Raw genomic sequence first — 21,816 nt, forward strand, 5'->3', positions numbered from 1 at the left:
CAATGTGGTAACTGACTGCCTTCTCTTTAGACCGTAAGCTGGTGACGGCCAAGTGCATGGCTATCTGCTCATGACAGTGGCCTGGCCCCGGTTCCTAACACGGGGCACGGCACATGGTAGAATACTGGTTGAATGAATGAAGGATTGGATGAAGAGCCAAAGTGTATACTGTTAATACTTGAGTATAAAGGAAATGAGTGGCGTGCTGGAGCTGGCTCGTACTGGCTAACGAGCGCCGAGTGCGCGATTTTCCAGAATCTCATGAACCAGTTGTGAAACGCAGCCAGCGTTAAACATTAAGTTATATAAACTTACAAGTCAATACATTCTATTTTTACAAAGGTAATATATACCCAAAGTTTCTTAATTATTTTACTATATTTTACGATATCAATGTTCTCGAGGGTACTGGCATCTACCGTAACCACATGGTAGAAATACTATAGAATAACTGTCATGATATATCTCTTCCCAGCTACTCATTTAATGCCTTCATGTTGGCAGCTTGAAACCAAGCATGGTAGAAATACTATAGAATAACTGTCATATCTCTTCCCAGCTACTCATTTAATGCCTTCATGTTGGCAGCTTGAAACCAGCCATGCTGGGAGCCTTGACATCAAGAAAACTGGCACATGTATCCTGCTGTACAACCGTCAGCAAGCAGCAATATTTGCTAGCACATCACTCCATACGTTTGTATGTGCATAGACAGCCTGGGAGATGCGTTTCAAACTCTCACCTCTGGTTACCTCTAGAGGGGAGGGCAGAGGGAAGGAGGATGAGGCTTTTGCTCTGTTTGTCTAGCTACAAGACTATACTGTCTCCGTGGCTTAAAACTCTCAGACAAAAAAAGAGAAAACATGCAGCTCAGGCTTCCCCTCCCCTGGCAATCTCCCCAGAAGACACCCCAGTCTACAGGGACCTTCCCCTGGCATCTCAGGGAACCCTGTACTTTATCATGATACTAATCACGCTTCCTTATCATTTTCAGATTGCTCCTTTCTCTCTGCGGGGAAAAGAGAAGCATCTGTAGGTCCCGCAGCCAGTAGCAAGAGCACCTAGTGGGTAGTGAGAGTCACGGAGCCCGAGGAATCGGCTAGAGTCTCAGCGTCGCCACTGACAAGCTGAGTGGTCTTGGGCAAGTGACTTCCCTGGTCAGGCTTCAGTTTCCTCCCCTGTAAAAAGGGGTAAAAACCAACCTTGCAGCACTGCCATAATGACTGATTTGGAGGCACTCCATAAGAGGTCTCTATTAGCACTGTGATCGTCATGGTGATTATTAAAGGGACCAAATGTTCGTTATGATTAATTCTGGGTGGTAGGGGTCAACAGTAGTTGTAATCAGACTTTTTGCAGCTTCAGCTGGGCCGAGAGGCCTGCGTGGGAGCCGTGAGGGACACAGGAGCTGCCTAAGGTCTCTGTTGCCGGCTTCAGATCCCCCTAAGATCTCCAGGTTTGCTGAGGGATGTTTCTTGGCTTATCGTCCCTGTCAGTCAGGATTTTCTCCAATCGAGCATTCATTCATTCAGCAGATATCACCAAGGGAGCAGCTACAGTGACAGGCTCTGGGGATAAAATGGTGATCTGGGAAGACAATGTCTTTGCTCTCACAAAACTCACAGTCCAGGGGATGCAGAAGAGAGGCCACTGTGCTGTCGCGTGGTCAGCAGTGTGGTGGGGAATTCTGTGGAACACGGGAGCGCAGAGCTGGAGCCCTGTACCTGGTGGTCAGCGAAGGACTTTCTCAGAGGGTGCAGTCTTGGAGAAGAAGAGGGCGAGGGGGTTCTAGGTGGAGGAAGCAGGGGCGCGCAGGATCACGGAGGGTATTTAGAGCACATCACGTGTTACTCATTAGCCCTGCCATCCGAGTAGACAGCGGGCTGTGGGCCTCAAGTCCTGCGACTGAGATGGTCCACGAAGGCCCGGTCGGGGCCATATGCTCGGGACCAAGCCCAAGAACACTGGTTTCCCAGCATCCTCCTTTGCCTCATCCTTCAAGGTCGATTCCTTGGCCCTTCTGAACCCAGCACTTCCTGGACCAGCCCAGACTCTGAACACTGTGATGTGAGAAGGACTTTGATAACCTGGGCCTGACCAGAGAAGGACGACCTGCATGGTAAGAGGGTCCCTTAGACTGGAGAAGAAGAGGCTAGAGAAAGCAGATCCATCATCAAATGTGGGAAGGACCACAGTGTGGGGGAGGGCAGGCAAAACCAGGACCACTTAGAGGACACAGGCCTGAACTCGGCGCGAGGGATATGCATGCAGAACGGTCCTAAGATACATGTTCTAACATGCAGAACCGTCCTGCCATGGAACAAGAAGCCTTGTGAGGTGGTGAGTTTCTTGTTACTGGGAGTATTTAAGCAGTAGCAGGATGACTCATTGTCAGGGAAGCGGAAGAAAGAATTTCCCCACTGAGTGGAAGTCTGTCCTAAATGACGTATAAAATTCTAAGAATTTTATGATGCTATGTGGACAGATCCTCAGAAAATAATATAAAAAAACACAAGGTTTGGCTCCCTGGGTCAAGCATGGGTCAATGTGGACTAGAACACTATTTCTGACCACGGTAATAATTAACAGAGACAACAATAATAAAACATCACCCGCTGCCATCGATGGAGCAATTTTACTGCGCCAAGGACTCTGATCTCACGAATTCTCACAACTCTGTGAAGGTAGCTACAACTCTTGTCTCCATTTTACAGACTAGGAAACTGAGGTTCAGACCCAGTAGGCAACTTGCCTGAGGCCACAAAGGAAATGTGTGGGGCAGCTAGAGTTTAGCCTCTGCAGGTACAGCCCTTGCTCTTAAGCGCTCTGCAGAGTGATGGATGTCACCCCAGGCTCCCCCGAATGACCTCATCAGAATCAACCAGGATCGTGTCCTGGGGCCCTCTCCGGTGGACTTCCAGCTTTGCTGCTGGTTTGAGCAAATCATTATCTTTCGCATACCGATGCGAAGGTCGGCATTTTAACAGGGAGGAGCCTTCTGCTTTGCGGCAGAACGTCTGCCACAATCGAGGATTCACTGTTGGACTCCTCTAGATGGTGCCATGACCAGGTGCTGGCAAGACTGGATTTTTAAAAACCTGATTTGCCTGCAACTTTCCAGGAACCCAATGAATCCATAAAACGTTCTGATTTTCAGCTCTGCAACTCCTCTTAGAGCAAAGCGGTTACAAAAACGATTTGTGAAGCCACTGACAGTTGACAAAGCTCTTTCACATGTCTCAGATGCTCCTCCCAGAAGCCCAGGAGGCAGGCGGCATCACCTCAGTCCCGGGCCACTTCCCAGGCTGGCTAGCTGAAACGGAGAGAGATAAAGAGGCCGGCCTGAACTTGAACTCTGGCTCCTGCTATGCCCAGAAACACGGAATGAAGAACGCTTAAATTGAAAGGGGGCCTCTGAGATTATTCAGGGTCTGGGTTCCTAACTTGGTGTCTATGGATGGACTTCGGCCAGGAGAATGGGGGGCAGTCCCTTAAAATGTGCATAGCATTTTATGAATATGAGTATAACCTCCTAGGTATATGAGTATAACCCCCTAGGTATACGAGTACAACCCCCTAGGTATATGAGTATATGAGTATAACCCCCTAGGCATATGAGTACATGAGTATAACCCCCTAGGTATATGAGTATATGAGTATATAAGTATAACCCCTTAGGTATATGAGTATATGAGCATATGAGTATAACCCCCTAGGTGACTCAAGAAGGCTCAAGAACCATGATCTAACGCAGCCCCACACCTCCCGCACCACCATTTAACCGATGACGGAATTAGTACAATCAGCGCTATGTATCTGCGGGTTCCACACCCGCGGATTCAACCAACCAAGGATCCAAACTATTTTTAAAACTTTTTTCCAGAAGTTCCAAAAAGCAAAATTTAAATTTGCCACACACCAGAAACGATTTACATAGCATTTACAACAATTTACATAGCATTTCCATTGTATTAGGTATTATAAGTATTCTAGAGATGATTTAAAATAGGAGGATATGTGTAGGTCGTATGCAAACAGTGCACCATTTTATAGAAGGGACTTGAGCACCCATGGATTTGGGTGTCCATGGAGGCCCCTGGAACCAATCCCCGCCGATTCTGAGGCACAACTGTACGTACTTCCTTTCCTTATTCTATTTATCAAATTTCAAAAAGGCCCTGGAGACCTGGTAAATGAGGCATGTTTACATACAATCCCAAATTCCGCATCCAGGTTTTACAACTGTAATTTCACTCATCACCCCCAGCCGGTCCTGAAACCCACGTGAAGCTAACTGGAGATAACACAGCTGCAACGCGCTCATCACCTACTACACACCAGGCTCGCGACAAGCATGAATAATAGCAACTCATGGGGTACGTTCCATTAGATTGTGCACCCCCATTTGATGGATAAGAGAACTAGAGCTCAGAGAAAACGGTGACCAGCCCCAAAACACGCTTCTTTCAAGTGGGAGGAACGTGAGTCCAGAGCCCTGTCACCAATGCAGACAGCTCTTCCTTTCCCAAGTCCCTCTGCTCTGTCTGGAAAAGGCACCCACAGGAACGACCACCCTCTACCCTGAACACACTCAGCCTCACTCTCCTTGGTAATAAATCTGGCTCTTGGTGAAACTGATGAAATGAGCCCTTGGACCAGGACTTGAGGAGCGGGGTCAGGAAACTGGCCTGAATCCTGTCTCTTCATTATGCCTGACATGAGGGTCTTGGGGCAAGGGTGGGGGAGATAGCCAGGAGAATGTGCCCATCTGGGAGGCAGCAAAAATGCAAATAAGAATGGGCATGCTGTCGGAGAGAAATTAGCGAGCAACAAACTTTATACATCACGCTACAGACCTGAAAGCTCTTCCTGGTTAACAAGGCGGAGGGAGGTGGTGACAGGGCGGGTGTGAAACTCACCCCGTGGGGTTATTCAGAACACAACCTGTACACCCATCATGGGCAACTCTCCCTAATAACCAGTGAAATGGACAAGAGACAGAAAAAAGCAGAGAAAAAACCCAAAGGCCCACAAGGAGATATTGCTTCACACCTACTAGGATGGTTAGAATCAAAAAGGCAGGTAACGGGGCTTCCCTGGTGGCGCAGTGGTTGAGAGTCCGCCTGCCGATGCAGGGGACACGGGTTCGTGCCCCGGTCCAGGAAGAACCCACATGCCGTGGAGCGGCTGGGCCTGTGAGCCATGGCCGCTGAGCCTGCGCGTCCGGAGCCTGTGCTCCGCAACGGGAGAGGCCACAGCAGTGAGAGGTCCGCGTACCGTAAAAAAAGAAAGAAAGAAAAAAAAGGTAGGTAACAGTAAATGTTGGAAATCAGAAGAGAGAAATCAGAGCCCTCATATACTGTTGGTGGGAATGTAAAACGGTCCAGTCACTCCGGAAACAGTCTGGCAGCTCCTCAAACAATAAAACATAGAGTTACCATATGACCCAACAGTTCCATTCTGAAGCACAGACACAAGAGATGGGAAAACATATGTCTACACAGAAAGTTGTACACAAGTGTTTACAGCAGCATTATTCATAATAGCCAAAAGGTGGAGACAACCTAACTGTCCACGCAAGAATGCACAGATAAACAAAATGTGGTATATCCACACAGTAGAATATTATTCGGCCATAAAAAGGAATGATACCTGTCACAACGCGGACACACGCCTTGAAAACGTTAAGCCACGTGAAAGAAGCTGGTCACAGAAGACCACATAGTATATGATTGATTTCGTTCACATGAAAAGTCCAGAATAGGGAAATCGATAGAGACAAAGAGTAGAGGAGTGGATGCCTAGGGCTGGAAGGGAAAGAAGGGAAGAGGCGGGTAACAGCTAAAGGATGGAGTTACTTCTTGAGGTGATGAAAATGTACTAAAACCGACTGTGGTGATGCTGCACATGGCTGGGCACATACTAAAGACCATTGAATGACACGCTTTAAATGGGTGAATCGTACGGTACATGACTTCCATCTCAATAAAGCAGTTTAAAACATCTGCCAAATCTTCATCAACAGCAATCAGACAAGGAAAAGGAAACGACCTTATGTCACTGGCTTGAAAAGCCTTCCCCAGAGAAAAGGGTGTGTCGGTGGCAGTGGGAAGACCGACAGATGTCACGTGGGCATCTAGACAGTCACATTCGGGGTTGGAGGTTAGGAGCTCAAGCTTTGGTTCGGAGACCTGCTTCCACACTGCATGGCCTCAGACAAGTAACCTGGCCCTTTAAGCCCCAGTTTCCCAGTCTGTAAAAGGGGGATGATAATACCTATCCCATACAACGGTTGTGAGGATACAAGAATTAAGACACACAGATCCTTCAGTGCCCAACGAACAACAGCAATTGTTGTTGCTATTATTATGACGCTTGCCCACCAACCCTAACTAGCATTTGCTGAGGACCCACCGGGGTTTAAGTGGTGCTGAATTTGGCTCTGGGGGTATAAATCAGACAAGACTTCTCCTGGAGGAATTTTCAAACACCAGGAAACCCCCAAACCCCTGTTATTAAAGCCAGAAAGTTCACTAGAGATGAGTGTTTCTCAAAGTCGGGTCTTTGGACATGTTCTCAAGATCCAAAAGTTCTAAGAATGTTTAATTCAATGTTTTCCTTAAAAAAAAAAAAAAATCAATACATGGGAATCCCCGTGAGATTTCTGCCCCACAAGGGTACTGTGCTTGTGGAAACTCCCTGGTGGTCCAGTGGTTAAAACTCCACGCTTCCACCGCAGGGGGCCTGGGTTAGATCCCTGACCTGGGAACGAAGATCCCGCAAGCCCTATAGCGCAGCCAAAAAAAAAATTTAAAAAGAGTATTGCGCTTGTGACTGAGTCGGCACCCGCGGCAGACTGAATTCTTGGCGCAGCTCTCGCCCCTCCCTATCACCCTGGCCGTGTGACTCGGCACTAGACTCTGTCTTACAGGTGGCCCATACTTCTTCACTCCTTGACCTTGGGTTCAGCCACGTGACTTATTTGGCCAATGGGGTGTTAACACGCATGATGCAGACACGGGCTTGAAACGCGCTTGTGAGGGTGGGCTTGCCTCCGGGATGAGAAGAGCTTCCCCAGGGAGCCTCCGCCTCTTCAGTCTGGGCCCAGAACAGACACACTTGGAGCGGACTTGGCCCCCGGTGAGCAGCCAAGCCCAACTAAACCAGCCCAACCGCAGGGAACCAGTGGACACACCAGAATCAATGAGGGTCTGCAATCAACCAGCAGATACCCGAGCAGGGCTCAACGATGGTTGTTCTATACGCCAGGGGGCAGCAAACCGGGCCTGCAGGCTTAATCCAGCAACCCCCAATTGTTTTGTACAGCCCACCAGCTAAGAATGGTTTGTACATTTCCAAATGGTTGAAAATAAATCAAAAGAAGACTATTTCATCATGTGAAAATTACGGAATTCACATTTCAGTCTCCATAAACAAAGTCTTACTAGAACGCACACACCTCCGGCTGCTCTCACACTGCAGTGGCAGGATTGAGTAGTGTGGCAGACACTGTATGGGCCACAAAGCCTAAAACACTTACTATCTGGCCCCTTAACACAAAAAGTTTACAGAGCTCCATTCTATTCCACCGCTTGTCCCATCGTAACAGCTGACTGTACAACACCAATTATGACTACCTGCCATGAGCCGATGCAAAAAGAACAGATACCAAGTTTAATATGTAAATGATGCATTCTGGCAAAGACTAAGAAACATCGTGGCAGTTGCATTAATGAAAGATTTCCCAGTGTTTTAAATAGAGACAAACAAAGAAAAGTGTCACGTGGCACATAAAAGCACAGGCATGTCAAATGCGGAAGAAGCTGTGTCTAAGTAGTATTCACCCTATAAACAGCACGTTAGTTTCAGTAAAACATTATCCAACACAGGACATTGATTTTGTTCATTTGAATTACGTTGGTTTGTATAGTTCTGTTCATTTTATATTTTTAAGTCTGTCTCGGTTTTATAGTTGTTTAAAAGCTATAAGAAATGTGTTTATCTAGTTTTTTATGTTTAAACCTTTTAAAGTAACTTTAGAATAAAATTAATGTAACACTGGGACCCCATAAAGAATAAAAGTCAGACACCTGACCAAAGTGCACATGCAAAGATGCTCAACATCACCAGTCATCAGGGAAATGCAATTAAAACCACAACGAGACACCAGTTCACACCTCTCAGAATGGCTTTCACCAAAAAGACAAGAAATAACAAGTGTTGACGAGGATGTGGAGAAAAGGGAACCCTTGAGCACTGTTTTGGGAATGTAAATTGGTGCAGCCACTATGGAAACCAGTATGGAGGCTCCTTAAAAAATGAAAAATAGAACTGCCATATGATCCACTAATTCCACTTCTGGGTATTTAACCGATGGAAACTTAACACAAAAAGATATCTACACCCCCATGTTCACTGCAGCATTATTTACAACAGCCAAGAAATGGAAACAACCTAAGTGCCCATCAACGGATGAATGGATAAAGAATATGTGGATAGATATACAAAGGAATATTTTTCAGCCATAAAAAGGAAGGAAATCCTGCCATGTGCAATGGCATGGATGGGCCTTGAAGGCATTGTGCTAAGACAAATAAGTGAGATCAAGACAAATGCCGTATGATCGCACTTATATGTGGAATCTAAAACAACAAGCAAACAAACCCTGAACTCATAGATACAGAAAACGGGTTATTGCCAGAGGCGGGAGGTGGGGTGTTGTCAAAATGCAGGAAAGGTGGTCAAAATAAATTACTCCTGGGTATGTAATGTACAGCACAGTAACTATAGTAAAATATATACATATATTTTTAAAAGTGGCCTCAATATAACAAGAGTGCGAAACACAACTGCAGTGGAAGTGCTGAGGAGACAAGGAATGTTGAAGGTCAAGTTAGAAGCCGGCTTATAGTGAAAATTCAGAAGAGTTCAGAATAGTTTTTCATGCTTTATTTTTGTTCCATATAATAGAGTGTGAGAATTACAGACTCAGTTCCAGTCAAAACTAGTTCACTACCATATTATATTTGGGGTTGGGCGGGGGGATATCTTTGGTTTGGTTCATGATTCAGTAACCAAACTACCAGCATTTATAAGAGTTATACAAGCCAAGCCATTTAATGCTTCTGATATTAAGAGGAATCTTAGGGTTGAGGTACATATTTTTATTCCTGGAAAAGCTGATATTGAATCAATAGTGTTTGAAGATCCATAACATCTTAGAACATGAGAAAAGCAACTTTTTTCTAGCATCATCTTCCACTTTTCCTTCTAAGCACATCCTGTACCTCTGCTATACCCCATTACCATTCTGCACCTCAACTTACACATTGTGTCCCTGGGCCTTTGCACATGCTATGCCCACTGCTTGTGATTCCGTGTTCCCTCATTTCCTGACTCTGTTGGCCACTCACTTCAACACATCCCTCAAAACCTAGTTCAGGCTTAGAAGCAAGGACACCCCAGGAGCAATGCACACACCTAGTGCCCAGAGATTTGAATTCTAAATACCATTTCTCACTAAAGCAAATTAGAGCTCCTAAGAGAGATGGCTAGAACATCTTCTTTGGGACTTCCCTGGCAGTCCAGTGGTTATGACTCTGAGCTTCCACTGCAGGAGGCACGGGTTCGATCTCTGGCCAGGGAACTAAAGAACCTGCATGCCACGTGGCATGGAAAAAAAAAAAAAAAGAACTTCTTTGCACAGGAAGTAAGGAAATACTAAAAGAAGGACAAGAAGCCAGTCTGAACGGGTTCCTGTTGGCCAAATCTAGGGCAATTTAAAGCTCAAAATGAATAATGACGGGAATGGACTAGAATACACTGAAGAAAAAAAAGAATCCTTGAGTCCATACTGATACTAAAAATAACTTTAAGGAATGGGGTGGGGGAGAAAGTTGAGCACTTTTTTTCCTAACAGAAGAATGTCAAGTCATAAGTATAGAAGGAATGGTTACAAATCATCTTGAACCATGAAAAATAATTGATACGGGCAAGAATCACCAATAGTTGCTAAAAGCACTGGGTTAAAGAGAAGACAAACGGACATCACGTGTTCCTGCTATCTGCAGTGCGAAAGACAAAACACCCTCTGTGCCAAAAAATCTATAATCTGAATCTATCATGAGGAAACAATCAGACAAATCTAAACTGTGGAACGTTCTACAAACAACTGTCCTGAACTCTTCCAAAGCAGCAATATCGTGAAAGAGAAAACACAATGCAGGGAAACTGTTCTAGAATAAAGGAGACTAATGAGACATGACAAGTAAATGCAATGTGTGATGCTTGAGCGGGTCCTGAATGGAGGGAAAACTACCAAGGCCGTTACGCAAGGCAATTGGGAAAATCTGAATATGGATTGTAGTTGAGACAGTACTGTATCCATGGTTAAATTTCCTGAATATAATAATTATATTGTGATTATACAGGACAGGGGTCAGCAAACTACTGCCGGCAGGTCAAATCCAGCTCCTCATCTATTTTTATACAGCCTGTGAGCTAAGTGTGGTTTTGCTTGTTGTTTTTTTAATAATTGAAAAAATTTTTTCTTCGTATAATTTCATTTGTTTGATTTTCAAAACTTGTGAAACTCAAATTTCATTTGAACTTATATGAAATTCACATGTCAGTGCTTACAAATAAAGTTTTATTGGAACCCAGCAACGCTCATGCATTCATGTGCTGTCTCTGGCTGCTTTCATGGCACAAAGGCAGAGCTGGGTAGCGGTGACAGACACTGCATAGCCCATGAAGCCTGATGTCTGGAACTACGCCTCAAACAGTTTAGAAAAACCCAACGAAAAAGAATGTGTGTGTGTGCGTGTGCGTGCACGTGCTGATAGGTAGATATATGGAGAGAGACTGAAGCAATTGTTATAAAATGTTAGCAGCGGGCGAATCTAGATGCAGGGGGTGTGTCTGTTGATCATACTGGTCTCATACTTCTGCAGAGTTTGGAATTTTCAGAATAAAGAGTTAATAGAAATTAACAAATAAGCATGAAACTCACTTGCTCAGACTCTCTCACACACACACAGAAGCCCAACCTGTTTCAAATGGGCCTTCTTTCCTTCCTGGACCAGCCCCTTGTTCTTCCCTTCTCTGAGCCCCACCCCACCCCCTGCTCCCGCTGACATCTTGCACAGTTGCGACTGTCTGCTCACACTTCATCTATCCCAGCTACTCAGGATTTCTCAGACTCTGTTCTGGAGGGCGTCATGAGCTTTTGCACATCCAATTGCAAGTTTTAAAATAAATCTCCATTTTTACAATGGAAGCTGAAATGGAAAACGCTGAAACCCCATTTCACGTCTGCTTCTCCCCAGAACAGTAGGAGCCTGGCAGGCAGAGAGGCTGGCTGACTGCGGGGGAACAATCCCAACCACACAGTGTCTTCTTTATAAGGAGGCCTGGGAAATCTCCCATCCAGTCTCTACCCAGAAAAGGAGACCTCCTCGGGAGCTACCTGGGACTTCTCGAGTTATGGCCAGAAAGTACTGGTAGCTAAGCAGGCTTGCCTTTCCCCAGTGGCTGCCGGATTGGGACCTTCTATAGCTAAAAGTGCACACACAGGTCATTATGGTATGCATTTTTAGCCTCATTCCTGGCTCCATTTAGGGTCTCCACCCTTGTTTTTCTTTCTTCTCTCTCTCTCAGTTTTAATATGCTATCATGTTATATTTGATATATGCTGCTAGGCTGCCCTAAATCCCTTCTGGAGCCGGACTGGGTCTCAGTGAAAAGCTGAAACAGAAACCCTGTGCTGGCCTCCTCTTTCTCTGCCTCTTACCAAACCATATGGCTGCCTGGCGCTCCCCAAGCATCTCATGCCTGCAGCATCGTCTCTGGCCTGCAGTGCCTGGGGGCAGCCTGGCAACCTTGGCAATGACTTATGGAGTCTATGATTTCCAGTGAGATGAGTAAGCAGAGGAAGGGGAATTTCTTTTCTAAACAGTCAGAAGTGAGAGCAAAACTCCTTCCAAGGAGGCCAGGCCATGAAGGAGAGATGCAAAGTGGAAATGGCCGTTTGGTGCATCCCAACCCGGGCCCCGTCCCTGCAGCACACTGTACGCAGTGGGACCAGCTTTCCTCCAGGTTGAGGGGAGGTGGAGAGGGACCTTGTACTGGGCAGGAAGGATGAGTGGAACAGAGTCGACCAAGGCCAGGATGTAGGCATAGGCCCGACAAGTAAGGGAGGTGGAGAGGACCAGGAGGCCGAATGAGAAGGTGGGTTCTGGAGGCACACTGCCCAGGTTTGAACCCCGGCTCAGCTACTCACTAGCCGTTTAGCTTTGTGCAGAATGACTCATCCTCTCCAGGCCTCAGTTTTCTCAGCTGTGCAATGGATAGAACAGTACCTGCTTCACAGGGGCATACGCTAGGATCAAATGAGATCATCCTGTGAAGTGCTGAGTACAGACCCAGACACGTAGTAGGCACTCAATAAGCATTAACGGCTATGCTTATCCTTATAGCACCACCATCGTTTCTGCTGGAGGGGACTCTATATACTGAGTGATGGAAGGAAATGTGTTGTGTTGGACGGAGGCCAGAGCTCTGGAAGGCAGGCAGAAGGTCAAGCACAGACAAGTATAGCTTTGGGACAGGATTTGACAGATGAATGCAGTTTATTTAGGATGTGGAGTTTCCGGATCCTGGTCCAAAGTCAGGGCCGTCGTTCAGCCCACCTTTCCCCCTCTCGCACCGTTCAGCCAACCCATCATCTGAGCAGGCAGAGCCGTTCCTCATTCCTGCTTTTCCCCAGCTGAGGCCCCAACTGAGGACAGACACACAGACACACACACACACACACACACACACACACACACACACAGGTTTCAACGCCTCTCACTTCTCTGCATCACAAAGGTCAAAGCCTCCACGTGGTCCTGCAACCTCCAGCCATACTGTCCCTGCACCCATGAGTATGCCACAGCTCAGAGGCCCGTGGAAGGAACCTCCAAGGAAGCAACATTGCTGCCTCTGGCCCTGCCCCTGAACGACAGGCCACGAACAGATGGAGCTGGTCTATGATCACGCTGCAAACTCCAGAGCTTCCTATTATCCCTTTTCTCCAGACCTGGACCCATGCCAGGCCACGAACCTGGGGAAGCTATCTGCTTTAGAGACTCCAACCTTTCCCGGCTGGGCTGTCCCAAAGGGTAGACTCTGATGGGAAAGAAGGGGACCCTACTAGCCCTTCCCTGGGCATGACGCTAGATTTTTCTCCCCTGAGATTTTCCTGCAGGCTGAGAAGGCATCAGCCTCCTCTGCTGAACTCCTACCCATCCTTCAAAACCCATCCCCAATTTGCCCAGCCAAAACCAACTCCCCTTCTGCCTACCCCTACAGCCTACTGCAGCACCACAATCACCAGCAAAACTCTGGGTTGGGAATAGGCCTCCTGCCTTCCCATCTACCTCAGTCCCCGCTCCCTGTGGCTGAACCGAAGGCTCTGTAAAAACAGAGAGCAGGGCTTCCCTGGTGGCGCAGTGGTTGAGAGTCCGCCTGCCGATGCAGGGGACGCGGGTTCGTGCCCTGGTCCGGGAGGATCCCACATGCTGGGCCCGTGAGCCATGGCCGCTGAGCCTGCGTGTCCAGAGCCTGTGCTCCGCAACGGGAGAGGCCACAGTGGTGAGAGGCCCGCGTACCGCAAAAAAACCCCAAAAAACAAAAAACAGAGAGCAAACTTCTTGTATTTGTGTTACCTCCAGAACTTCCTGCTCAGTGCCCAGTGCATGGGAGTTGCTCTGTGTCTGTGAGGATAGATTGAATTTGGACACATAACCACATTCACTGCTCCCCCTCCTTACGCATGTCTCCCCACGATGGAACTCCTTAAAGCCCCAGGCATCATGGAGGGATGCTGTCTTTGAAGGAACCCAAGGTCTGACAGGTACCAGCTACGGAAGTTGGGGCTGCTTGCTTGACCTCTTCAGTCCCGGGTTCCCTTATCTGAACGAGAAGGGCAGCCACCTCCACCTGTGGGACTGTTTTGAGGGAGAATGTGGTATACACCTGGCATATAATAATTGCTCAATGAGCAGCCAGACTTTGAAAACAGCCAATCACCCTTGCTGGCTGCCCCTCCTCACCTCCCACTCACATCTCAATCCACGGCAATGTGGCTTCCACCCGTGAAACTGCCCCTGCCAAGGACACCAAGACCTGTGTGCCAATGGGCTCTCGATCCTCAAGCTTCTCGCCCTCTGCAGCACTGACCCCACCGCTCAACCCTTCCCAGGGCTTCAGCTGCATATATTTAAATGCTTGGTTTTCCCTCCATACCCAGGCATCTGCCCTCGGCTGCTGACCCACACACACCAACGTGCCTCGGGACAGCGCCACCTGGGCATCTCGAGGGCACCTCCATCTCTACCCATCCCAACCTGAACTCGCCTTCTCCTCAGTCTCAGGCTACCACCTCTCTGCACATTTTAGCAGATGTGCCCCCAAACACAAGCCCACTGGATTAGTGCCCTACTACTGCTGTAACAAACGGCCACAAACACGGTGGCTTAAAACAACACACATTTATTGTCTTCCTTTTCTGGAAGTAAGGAATCCTAAAATCAAGGTGTTGGCAGGGCTGAGTTTTTTTCAGGTGGCTTGAGGGAAGACTGTTTCCTGGCCTTTTGTAGACTCTGCAGGCCTTAGCTCCTTCTCCATCTTCAAGGCCAGCAGCATAGGGTCTTCCAATCTTTTCTTTCTGACTCTAACTCTCCTGCCTCCCTCTCATAAAGATGCTTGTAACTGCAGTGGGCCCACCCCAATAAGCCAAGATAATTTCTCCATCTCAAGGTCCTTAACTTGATCACGTGTGCAAAGTTCCTTTTACCATATAACACATTCACAAGTTCCAGGGATCTGGACATGGCCATCTTTGGAGAACCATTGTTTGGCCTACTATAGTCACCTCCCTTCACCTGCTCCAAATCTCTAGGATATCCCTCCAGGGACAGACAAAATGTTGGCCCACCTCCTTTCTACAACCAGTGTCTCCATGTGAACCTTCTTAGGTAATATAAAAGCTTACCCATCACGCCTTATCTCTACTGTATATTCAATCATTTCTTCAGCAGGACTCCCTCCACTGGGTTTTTTAAGGAAGTTAATGTCTCATTAACAAACTCCCTTGACCCCAGTCTTCCCTCAGCCATCACCCTTCCTGTCTCTTTCCTCCACTTATTTCTAATCAAACTTCTGAGAAGTGACTATACCAGTCACCTCCATTCTAATGAGGTTCCCATCTCATTACTCTTCTGCAGGATTTCTCAGCCCTGGTACCGTTGACAACTGAGGCCAGATCATTCTTTGTTGTAGGAGGCTGTCCTATGTATTATAAAAGGTTTAGCAGAATCCCTGGCCTCTTACTTCTAGATGCCAGTAGCATATCTCCATCTTAAGTTGTGATGGCAAAAAAAAAAAACCCATCCAGACATTTCCAACTAGTCCAGAAAGGGGGCGGGGGGTATAAATTGCCCCAGGTTGACAACCACTGGCTTATAGTAACAGCTCTTGCTAAAGTCACCAATGACTTCCCTGGCACTAAATCCAGTAAATGCTTTCGAGCCCTTCTCTTGCTTGGCTTCTCAGCAGAGTTGGACATTGTTGGACATTCTGGCCTTCCCACCTCAGGCCACTCTTGCTCTGGCTCCCCTGCAGGATCGAGCTCCCCTGCTGGGCCGCTCACCGTTGAAGTTCCTCAAAGCTTAGTCCTTAGGCTGCTGCACCTCTCGCTCAGCCCGTTCTCCCTGGGGGCTGCCCTCCAGCCCTCTGGCCCCACGGATCACCTATGCACAGGTGACTCATGAAGTAACATCTCCAGTCGCCCTTTCCAAGCTCTGAACCCATATATATAAAGCTGCCTAGTTGATATCACTACTTGGATATCTTGGCATCACTCAACAAGATATCCAAGGCATCACTCCAAACTCAACAAGCCCCAAACCGAAATCAGGATCTTCCCCTCAACCCAGTCCCCTTCTGGCATTCCCCACTTCTCACAGAAATTCACCATTCCTGACCTGTAGGGAGAGGAACACTGCAGGAGTTGTTCATGACACTTCCCTCTCCCTTACTTGGGACAATGGGTCTCTTCCCAAGTCAAATCTCTTTCATCTCTGAAGTAGTTCACAAACCAGTTCGCTTGTCTCCATGTCTCTGCCCCACCCTAGCTCAACCCTCCACCGTTAGCGACTTCAAGAACGAACACAGTCCTCCGACTGGGGTGCAGACGTCCATTCTTGACCAATGCCTCCACCCCATCAGTTCTCCAGCCTGCAGCCAAAGTCACCCTTTCAAAACATAAATGAAAGCTTTTCGCTGTTCTTAAAATGGAGAACGGAAGTCCCAGTTTGGCCCACTGGGCCCTACATGACCCAGCCGCTGTCTCTTCCAGGCCCATGTTTGCTGCACTCCAGGCATACTGACCTCCCAGTTGCTCAAACGTACCGTGCTCTCTTCTGCCACAGGACCTTTGCTCATGGTGCTCCATCCATCTTGATGCCCCTCACCAATCATCACCCAGTGGGAATTCTCTTCCTTCAATCACAGCTCAACTGTTAGGAAGCCTTCCCCAACTCCTGGCCCCATCAAATCCCTTGGTCGATCACTTTTCTCCTAGCCCCACTGTCTCTCCGTTACCTTTCAGAGCCATAATGTTACATTTATTTTTATTTATTTATTTATTTATTTGTGCGGTACGCGGGCCTCTCACTGTTGTGGCCTCTCCCTTTGCGGAGCACAGGCTCCGGATGCGCAGGCTCAGCGGCCATGGCTCACGGGCCCAGCCGCTCCGCGGCATGCGGGATCTTCCCGGACCGGAGCACGAACCCATGTCCCCTGCATCGGCAGGCGGACTCTCAACCACGGCGCCACCAGGGAAGCCCCATAATGTTACATTTATTGACGCTTATCTTATTCTTTCATTTCTTCCATCTTCCCCACAGTAAATTCTATGAGGGCAGGACTGATGTCTGATCTGGTCCACCATTGCGTCCCCAGAGCCAGCCCAGTGCTTGACACAAAGCAGACCTTCAAGAGGTGTTTATTTAAAGATAAATGAATCATCTTCCTACCCCCAGCCTGCCTCTCTCTACTGTCCCATGTCCCCCTATCTGTGGTCAAGTTTGGTGCCTGAAAGTCATCATTGATAATTTTCGAATCTGAAAATCCCTCTTCCTCACCTTCACATCCTGTCTATCAACGAATCTAAGGGATTCTCCCCGCTAAATCTCTCTCAGACGTGCCCACCTTTAGCACTTGAGTTTAAGCCACCATCTTTCCAGATGTGAACTCCCACTCCAGCCTTTTACCTAGAATCCCAATTCTCCATTCCGCAACCCACCATGTCACACCTCTGCTTGAAACGTTCCGATGGCTTCCCCCGACCCACAGGATGAAGGATGCACTTGTCATGGCCTATGAAACACAGCATGATCTGGCTCCCACCTCCCTCTCCTGCCAATTCTCGCCGCTCTGCCTCTCAGGCTCACTGCTGCTGCCCCACCGGACTTCTTAGGTTCCTCTCTCTCAGCTGTTCTGCCTACAAGGAGCATTTTTCCATCCCCCTTCTACTAACTGCTACTCATTCTTCAAGTCTCAGACCAGAGGAAGTCTTGACCAAACCCCTCAAGTAGGCCAAGAACAACAATAATAGCTGACAGTCACTGCGTGCTTACTAAAGGCAAGCACGATTCTAAGAACTCTGCAGCGTTAACTCATTTCATCTTCACCATCAGCTATGATTATCCTGGCACAGAGAGGTTCAATGACTCATCCAAGGTCACATTAGATAGTAATTAGCAAACCTGGCTGACATGATGAACTCAGGCTCCAGGCCCCAAATCCCAGAGCTCTGTGAACGCTGCCATCTCCCTGTGTACCCAGAGCGTCCTGTATTCCCCCTTCAGTAGCAGTTTGCCACATGTGCATGTGTTTGTTCACTGCCTGTGCTCCCCACCAGACTGTCCACTCCCAGAGGGCAGGGACCGTGCCTGTCTTGTTGGAAGCTTTACCTCTAGCATTGAATATTACTGCTTTTTTAGCTGAACGTCATGCTATGCATCCCCTCAGTCCCAGCTCCAGGTCACCCACTCCAGAGGAGGGCTGGGGTAAACCCTTCATAAATGTCATAGAATGGCCCGCCAGACACACGCACGAGGGTTCATGGAGAAATTGCCCCACCACTGATTCCGCTGACTACTGCCAGATGGGGCTCCTCCGCATGGCCCTTGGCTACCAAGGGTCACAGGGGCAAGGGGACAGCAAGATCCATCATCCACGTGTCCAGGAGTGATGGCAGAAAAGCTCTGGGCCAGGCTGGGCCAGCGTATGGCTCCCCCTGCTGGTTTCCTTCCATGTTCGTGGCACCCTTTTCCGAGGCACAGCCCGGGAGACACTCACCAGCCACGAGAAGAAGCCAGCTGATTTGTCCTGGGTGGAGATCTGCCCCTCATAGGGGCCGAAGATGTGGCCCTTGGGGATGACCTCATTTATGCAACGCACGTCATTCTCCCCACTGGCTTCCTTGACCACCTCCATGCCCTGGGGGATGGTGAGGGCCGCCCGGTCTGGGATGCCCACAGGCACCGGCGTGTCGGACACAAACACCGGGGGACCATGGTTCGGGCACTCATCCACAAAGTACTCCTGGCAGGACTCGCAGACTGGAGGGATGGAAAGAGGAAAGAGAGCCTCAGTTGGGAGGTAGGACCCCCATGGAGGTGGCTGAGGGGCTGATGGGAGGCCCACCCTGAGGACAGCGTAAGCCAGTGGAAAGTACACAGCATGGGACTCGGGAGTCCCAGCCCTGGCTCCACCCCAGCCAGTCACAGGTCCCTGAGTCTTCAGTAGTGATAACTCACTCCCCTCCCTGGGGACTCAAAGGACACACCCACCAACACCAAGGAAGCCAGTTTGAAAAAACAGAAGAAAGATCATGACTGGAGTCAAATAGGTCTGGGTTTGAATTGCAGCTGTGCATCTGTGAGCTGTGGGACCTGACGCAGGTGGTACCTAACCCTCACCAAGTCTCAGTGTCCTCCCCTGGAAAATGGGACCAAATAATGGACACCTCAGTGGCTAATGGTGAGGATTAACTGAGGCCTGGACCTGTGTCTGGTACGTAATAGGTGAGTGTCCATCTTCAGTATTCTCACTGCCAATTCCCTAAGCAGAGATGGGATGGAGGGTGGGGTGGGGGGTGAAGGGCACGCAGAGTGGCCAAGAGTAGCCCCAAGCTCCACTTACACCAGAAGTCCACTTGCTGGAAGCTTTTGGGCATGATGAGGTCACGCTTCCCCTTCAGTTTCCTGGGCTCCACTTCCATGGCGGAGGGGTCTGGTCTCCTAGAGCTGGCCAGGACAGGGGCCAGTAGAGAAAGCACAAAGCGATCAGAGTGAGAGGCTGGTGGGCAGGGAAACCGAGGACGTGACCGGATGTGAGGCAGGTGGAGGAACCCCAGCCCACCTGCTTGTTCAGTGCAGTGGGTAGTGGAAAGGTAGGAGTCCTGAGACCTGGGTTCAGGCTTTCTTGGGCCACTACTTGGGTTTTTCTAGAGCCTGTGCTCACCCCTGGTCCTAGGAGTTGCCCAGAGCAGAGTATGGAAGATGAGTAAAGCATGGGATGTCTTCCCAGGGTCTCCCATCAACCCAGCCCAGCAATGCTCCCCCCCTTCTCCCTCGCCTGTCCCCACATTGGGGCCTCACCAGGGTTGGCCATACTCCTGGTCGCGGAGCGGTGAGCAGACCTCTGTCTTCACCACCGTCACCATCTCCCCCACGGCTGCCTTGGTCTGCGCCAAGCACTCCTTCATGTTCTCAGTCATTCTGTCCTGGGGACGCGAAGGCGGGACCACCACAGGAAGAGGATCAAAGAGACAGGGGAAGAGGGGTGAGTGGCAGAGAGGGCAAGCGGGGGTCTCCTGGAGTCTGGTTACCCTCCCTGCCATCCCCAGAGGAAGCGCTTGAGAACACAGACAACAAAAACAGCTGTAGCCCGGCCAAGAGGAAATGCCATTTCTATCCCGGGCTGGTCCTGGGGACGACTGGAGCCACCAGCCCCATGGGGTCAGGGGCCGGGAGTAGCTCAGGCCAGGAGGCAGGGCTGAGAAGCACAGCCTGTATCCCAAGACCAAAGGGCAAAGGGTACGAGGGACCCACAGGAGCCTCTGCACAAAACCCTGCAATGGGGAGCAGGGGAGGGATCGACTCAAGTCCAGCTGGGGCCAAAGGGGGCAGGCAGATGGAATGGGCCCCCGAGCGCCTGGCTGCACAGGCCCTCACCCAGGGGCTGCCAGGGAATGCAGCCAGGCTCGCTTTGCCAGCTCAGAGCAGGTACAGGCGGGGCCTGGGGGTCCCCGTGTGGGCCGGCCCTGACTCCAAGCCCCACCCAGCTCTCTCTAGGGGAGTCTCCCTAGCCCGCAGCTTACCGCCCTCCTCCACCACCGCGCTGGGCTTCAGCCCCTCCCTTGGCACCCCAGGGTCCTCATGCCAAGCCCGGGGACACTCTTCTGGCCAGAACAGCGCTCAGCTCGGGCTGGGAGCACGCTCGGCCCCCGGACTGGGCGAGCAGCGTGTGTGACTCACTACCCGGGGCCCCGCTGGCCACACCCCTGCTCCTCGGCTAATCAGCCCCCTGCTCCCCACCGGGGCCCCAAAGCCGCCGGCAGCGGGAGGGGTGTGGGGAAACGTGACGGCCTGCCCCCTTCTCCGAGCAAAAAAACCCCTCCCGCGGGCCTCGGCCCCCACGCGGGCCGGGGGGCGCCTCGCGGGCGTCTGGTGAGGATGATAGCGCCGGGGAGGCTGGGCCCCGCGGCCCACCGCGCGCCCTCCCAGCCTCCGCAGCCCACTCGGCACGGCGGCAGCGCGGCCTGCGGCGCGGCCAGAGCGCCAGCGACACCCAAGTCGCCGGCCACGCACCGCAAGCCCACCCCTTCCCCACCTGCGCGGCCCAGGGTGGGGACCAGCGTCTGCGAGGGGCCCCAAAGTTGGTATTTGGCTGACCTCATAGCCCACGAAGTGGCCCCCAAGCCACCCGTGAGGTGGGCAGGGGTTGGGAGTCAGCGAGGCAGGAACCTAGAGCTGGAAGACGTCCAGTGACTCGCCCAAGGTCACGCAGCCCATTCCTGGCGAAGTCTGCACTGGAGCCTAGGGCCTCCTCTGAGTAAATGGGAAACAGCAGGACCCCGAAATGTAAGCGCTTTGTTTCGGGACTGGTTCACTTTCACGCCACACCCTCAGTCCAGTCTTTTTCTAGAAGTATCACCCGAATCACCCTGGGGTGGGTTCAGGACTCAGCCCATAGGTGCAGCTGCCAGGTGGGGGCAGGACCCAGTGGATTTATAAACGGTCACAACACCCCTGCCCTAAGGAGCACTTCTCAACTGCATGGACAACATTTACACGCAACACATCCTGAGGCAGCTGGTCTAGAGTTTAGGAGCCTGGGCTCCTAGAGCCCACTGCTTGTGTTCAAATGCCAGCTATTGGCTCTGTGACCCTGGGCAGGTGTTAAGGACTGAATGTTTGTATGTGCCACCTCAGGAAAAAAAAAAAAAAAAAAAAAATCCATAATCCCTATGTTGGATGCCCTAACCCGCAGTGTGCCTGTATTTGGAGACAGGGCCTGGGAGGGGGTGATAAAGGTTAAATGAGGTCACAAGGATGGGGCCCTAATCTAATAAGGCTGGTGCCCTTAAAGAACGGGAAGAGACACCAGAGCGCCCCCTCTCTCTCCACCAGGTGAGGACAGTAGGAAGGCAACAGTCTGCAAGCCAGGAAGAGAGCCTTCACCAGGAACCAAATTAGCCAG

General features: G+C 49.9%; 1 protein-coding gene across 1 annotated transcript in view; it reads right to left on the bottom strand.

Annotated features, from left to right (window-relative positions):
- LOC112402441 (zinc finger protein 862) overlaps positions 1-20,479 on the bottom strand; it is a 48,807-nt gene extending 28,328 nt beyond the window's left edge. Inside the window, exons 1-4 of the mRNA XM_024749371.1 lie at positions 20,435-20,479; positions 19,713-19,837; positions 19,255-19,358; positions 18,409-18,671 (exon numbers count right to left, since the gene is read on the bottom strand). Of these exons, the coding sequence (XP_024605139.1) occupies positions 18,409-18,671; positions 19,255-19,358; positions 19,713-19,831 (486 nt within the window). The 5' untranslated portion in view covers positions 19,832-19,837; positions 20,435-20,479. The remainder of the gene's footprint in view (positions 1-18,408; positions 18,672-19,254; positions 19,359-19,712; positions 19,838-20,434) is intronic.
- Positions 20,480-21,816: the final 1,337 nt, after the last annotated feature.

The sequence above is a fragment of the Neophocaena asiaeorientalis genome, unplaced genomic scaffold (genome assembly GCF_003031525.2).
Source record: "Neophocaena asiaeorientalis asiaeorientalis breed wild unplaced genomic scaffold, Neophocaena_asiaeorientalis_V1.1 scaffold43, whole genome shotgun sequence".
NCBI classification, from domain to species: Eukaryota; Metazoa; Chordata; class Mammalia; order Artiodactyla; family Phocoenidae; genus Neophocaena; species Neophocaena asiaeorientalis.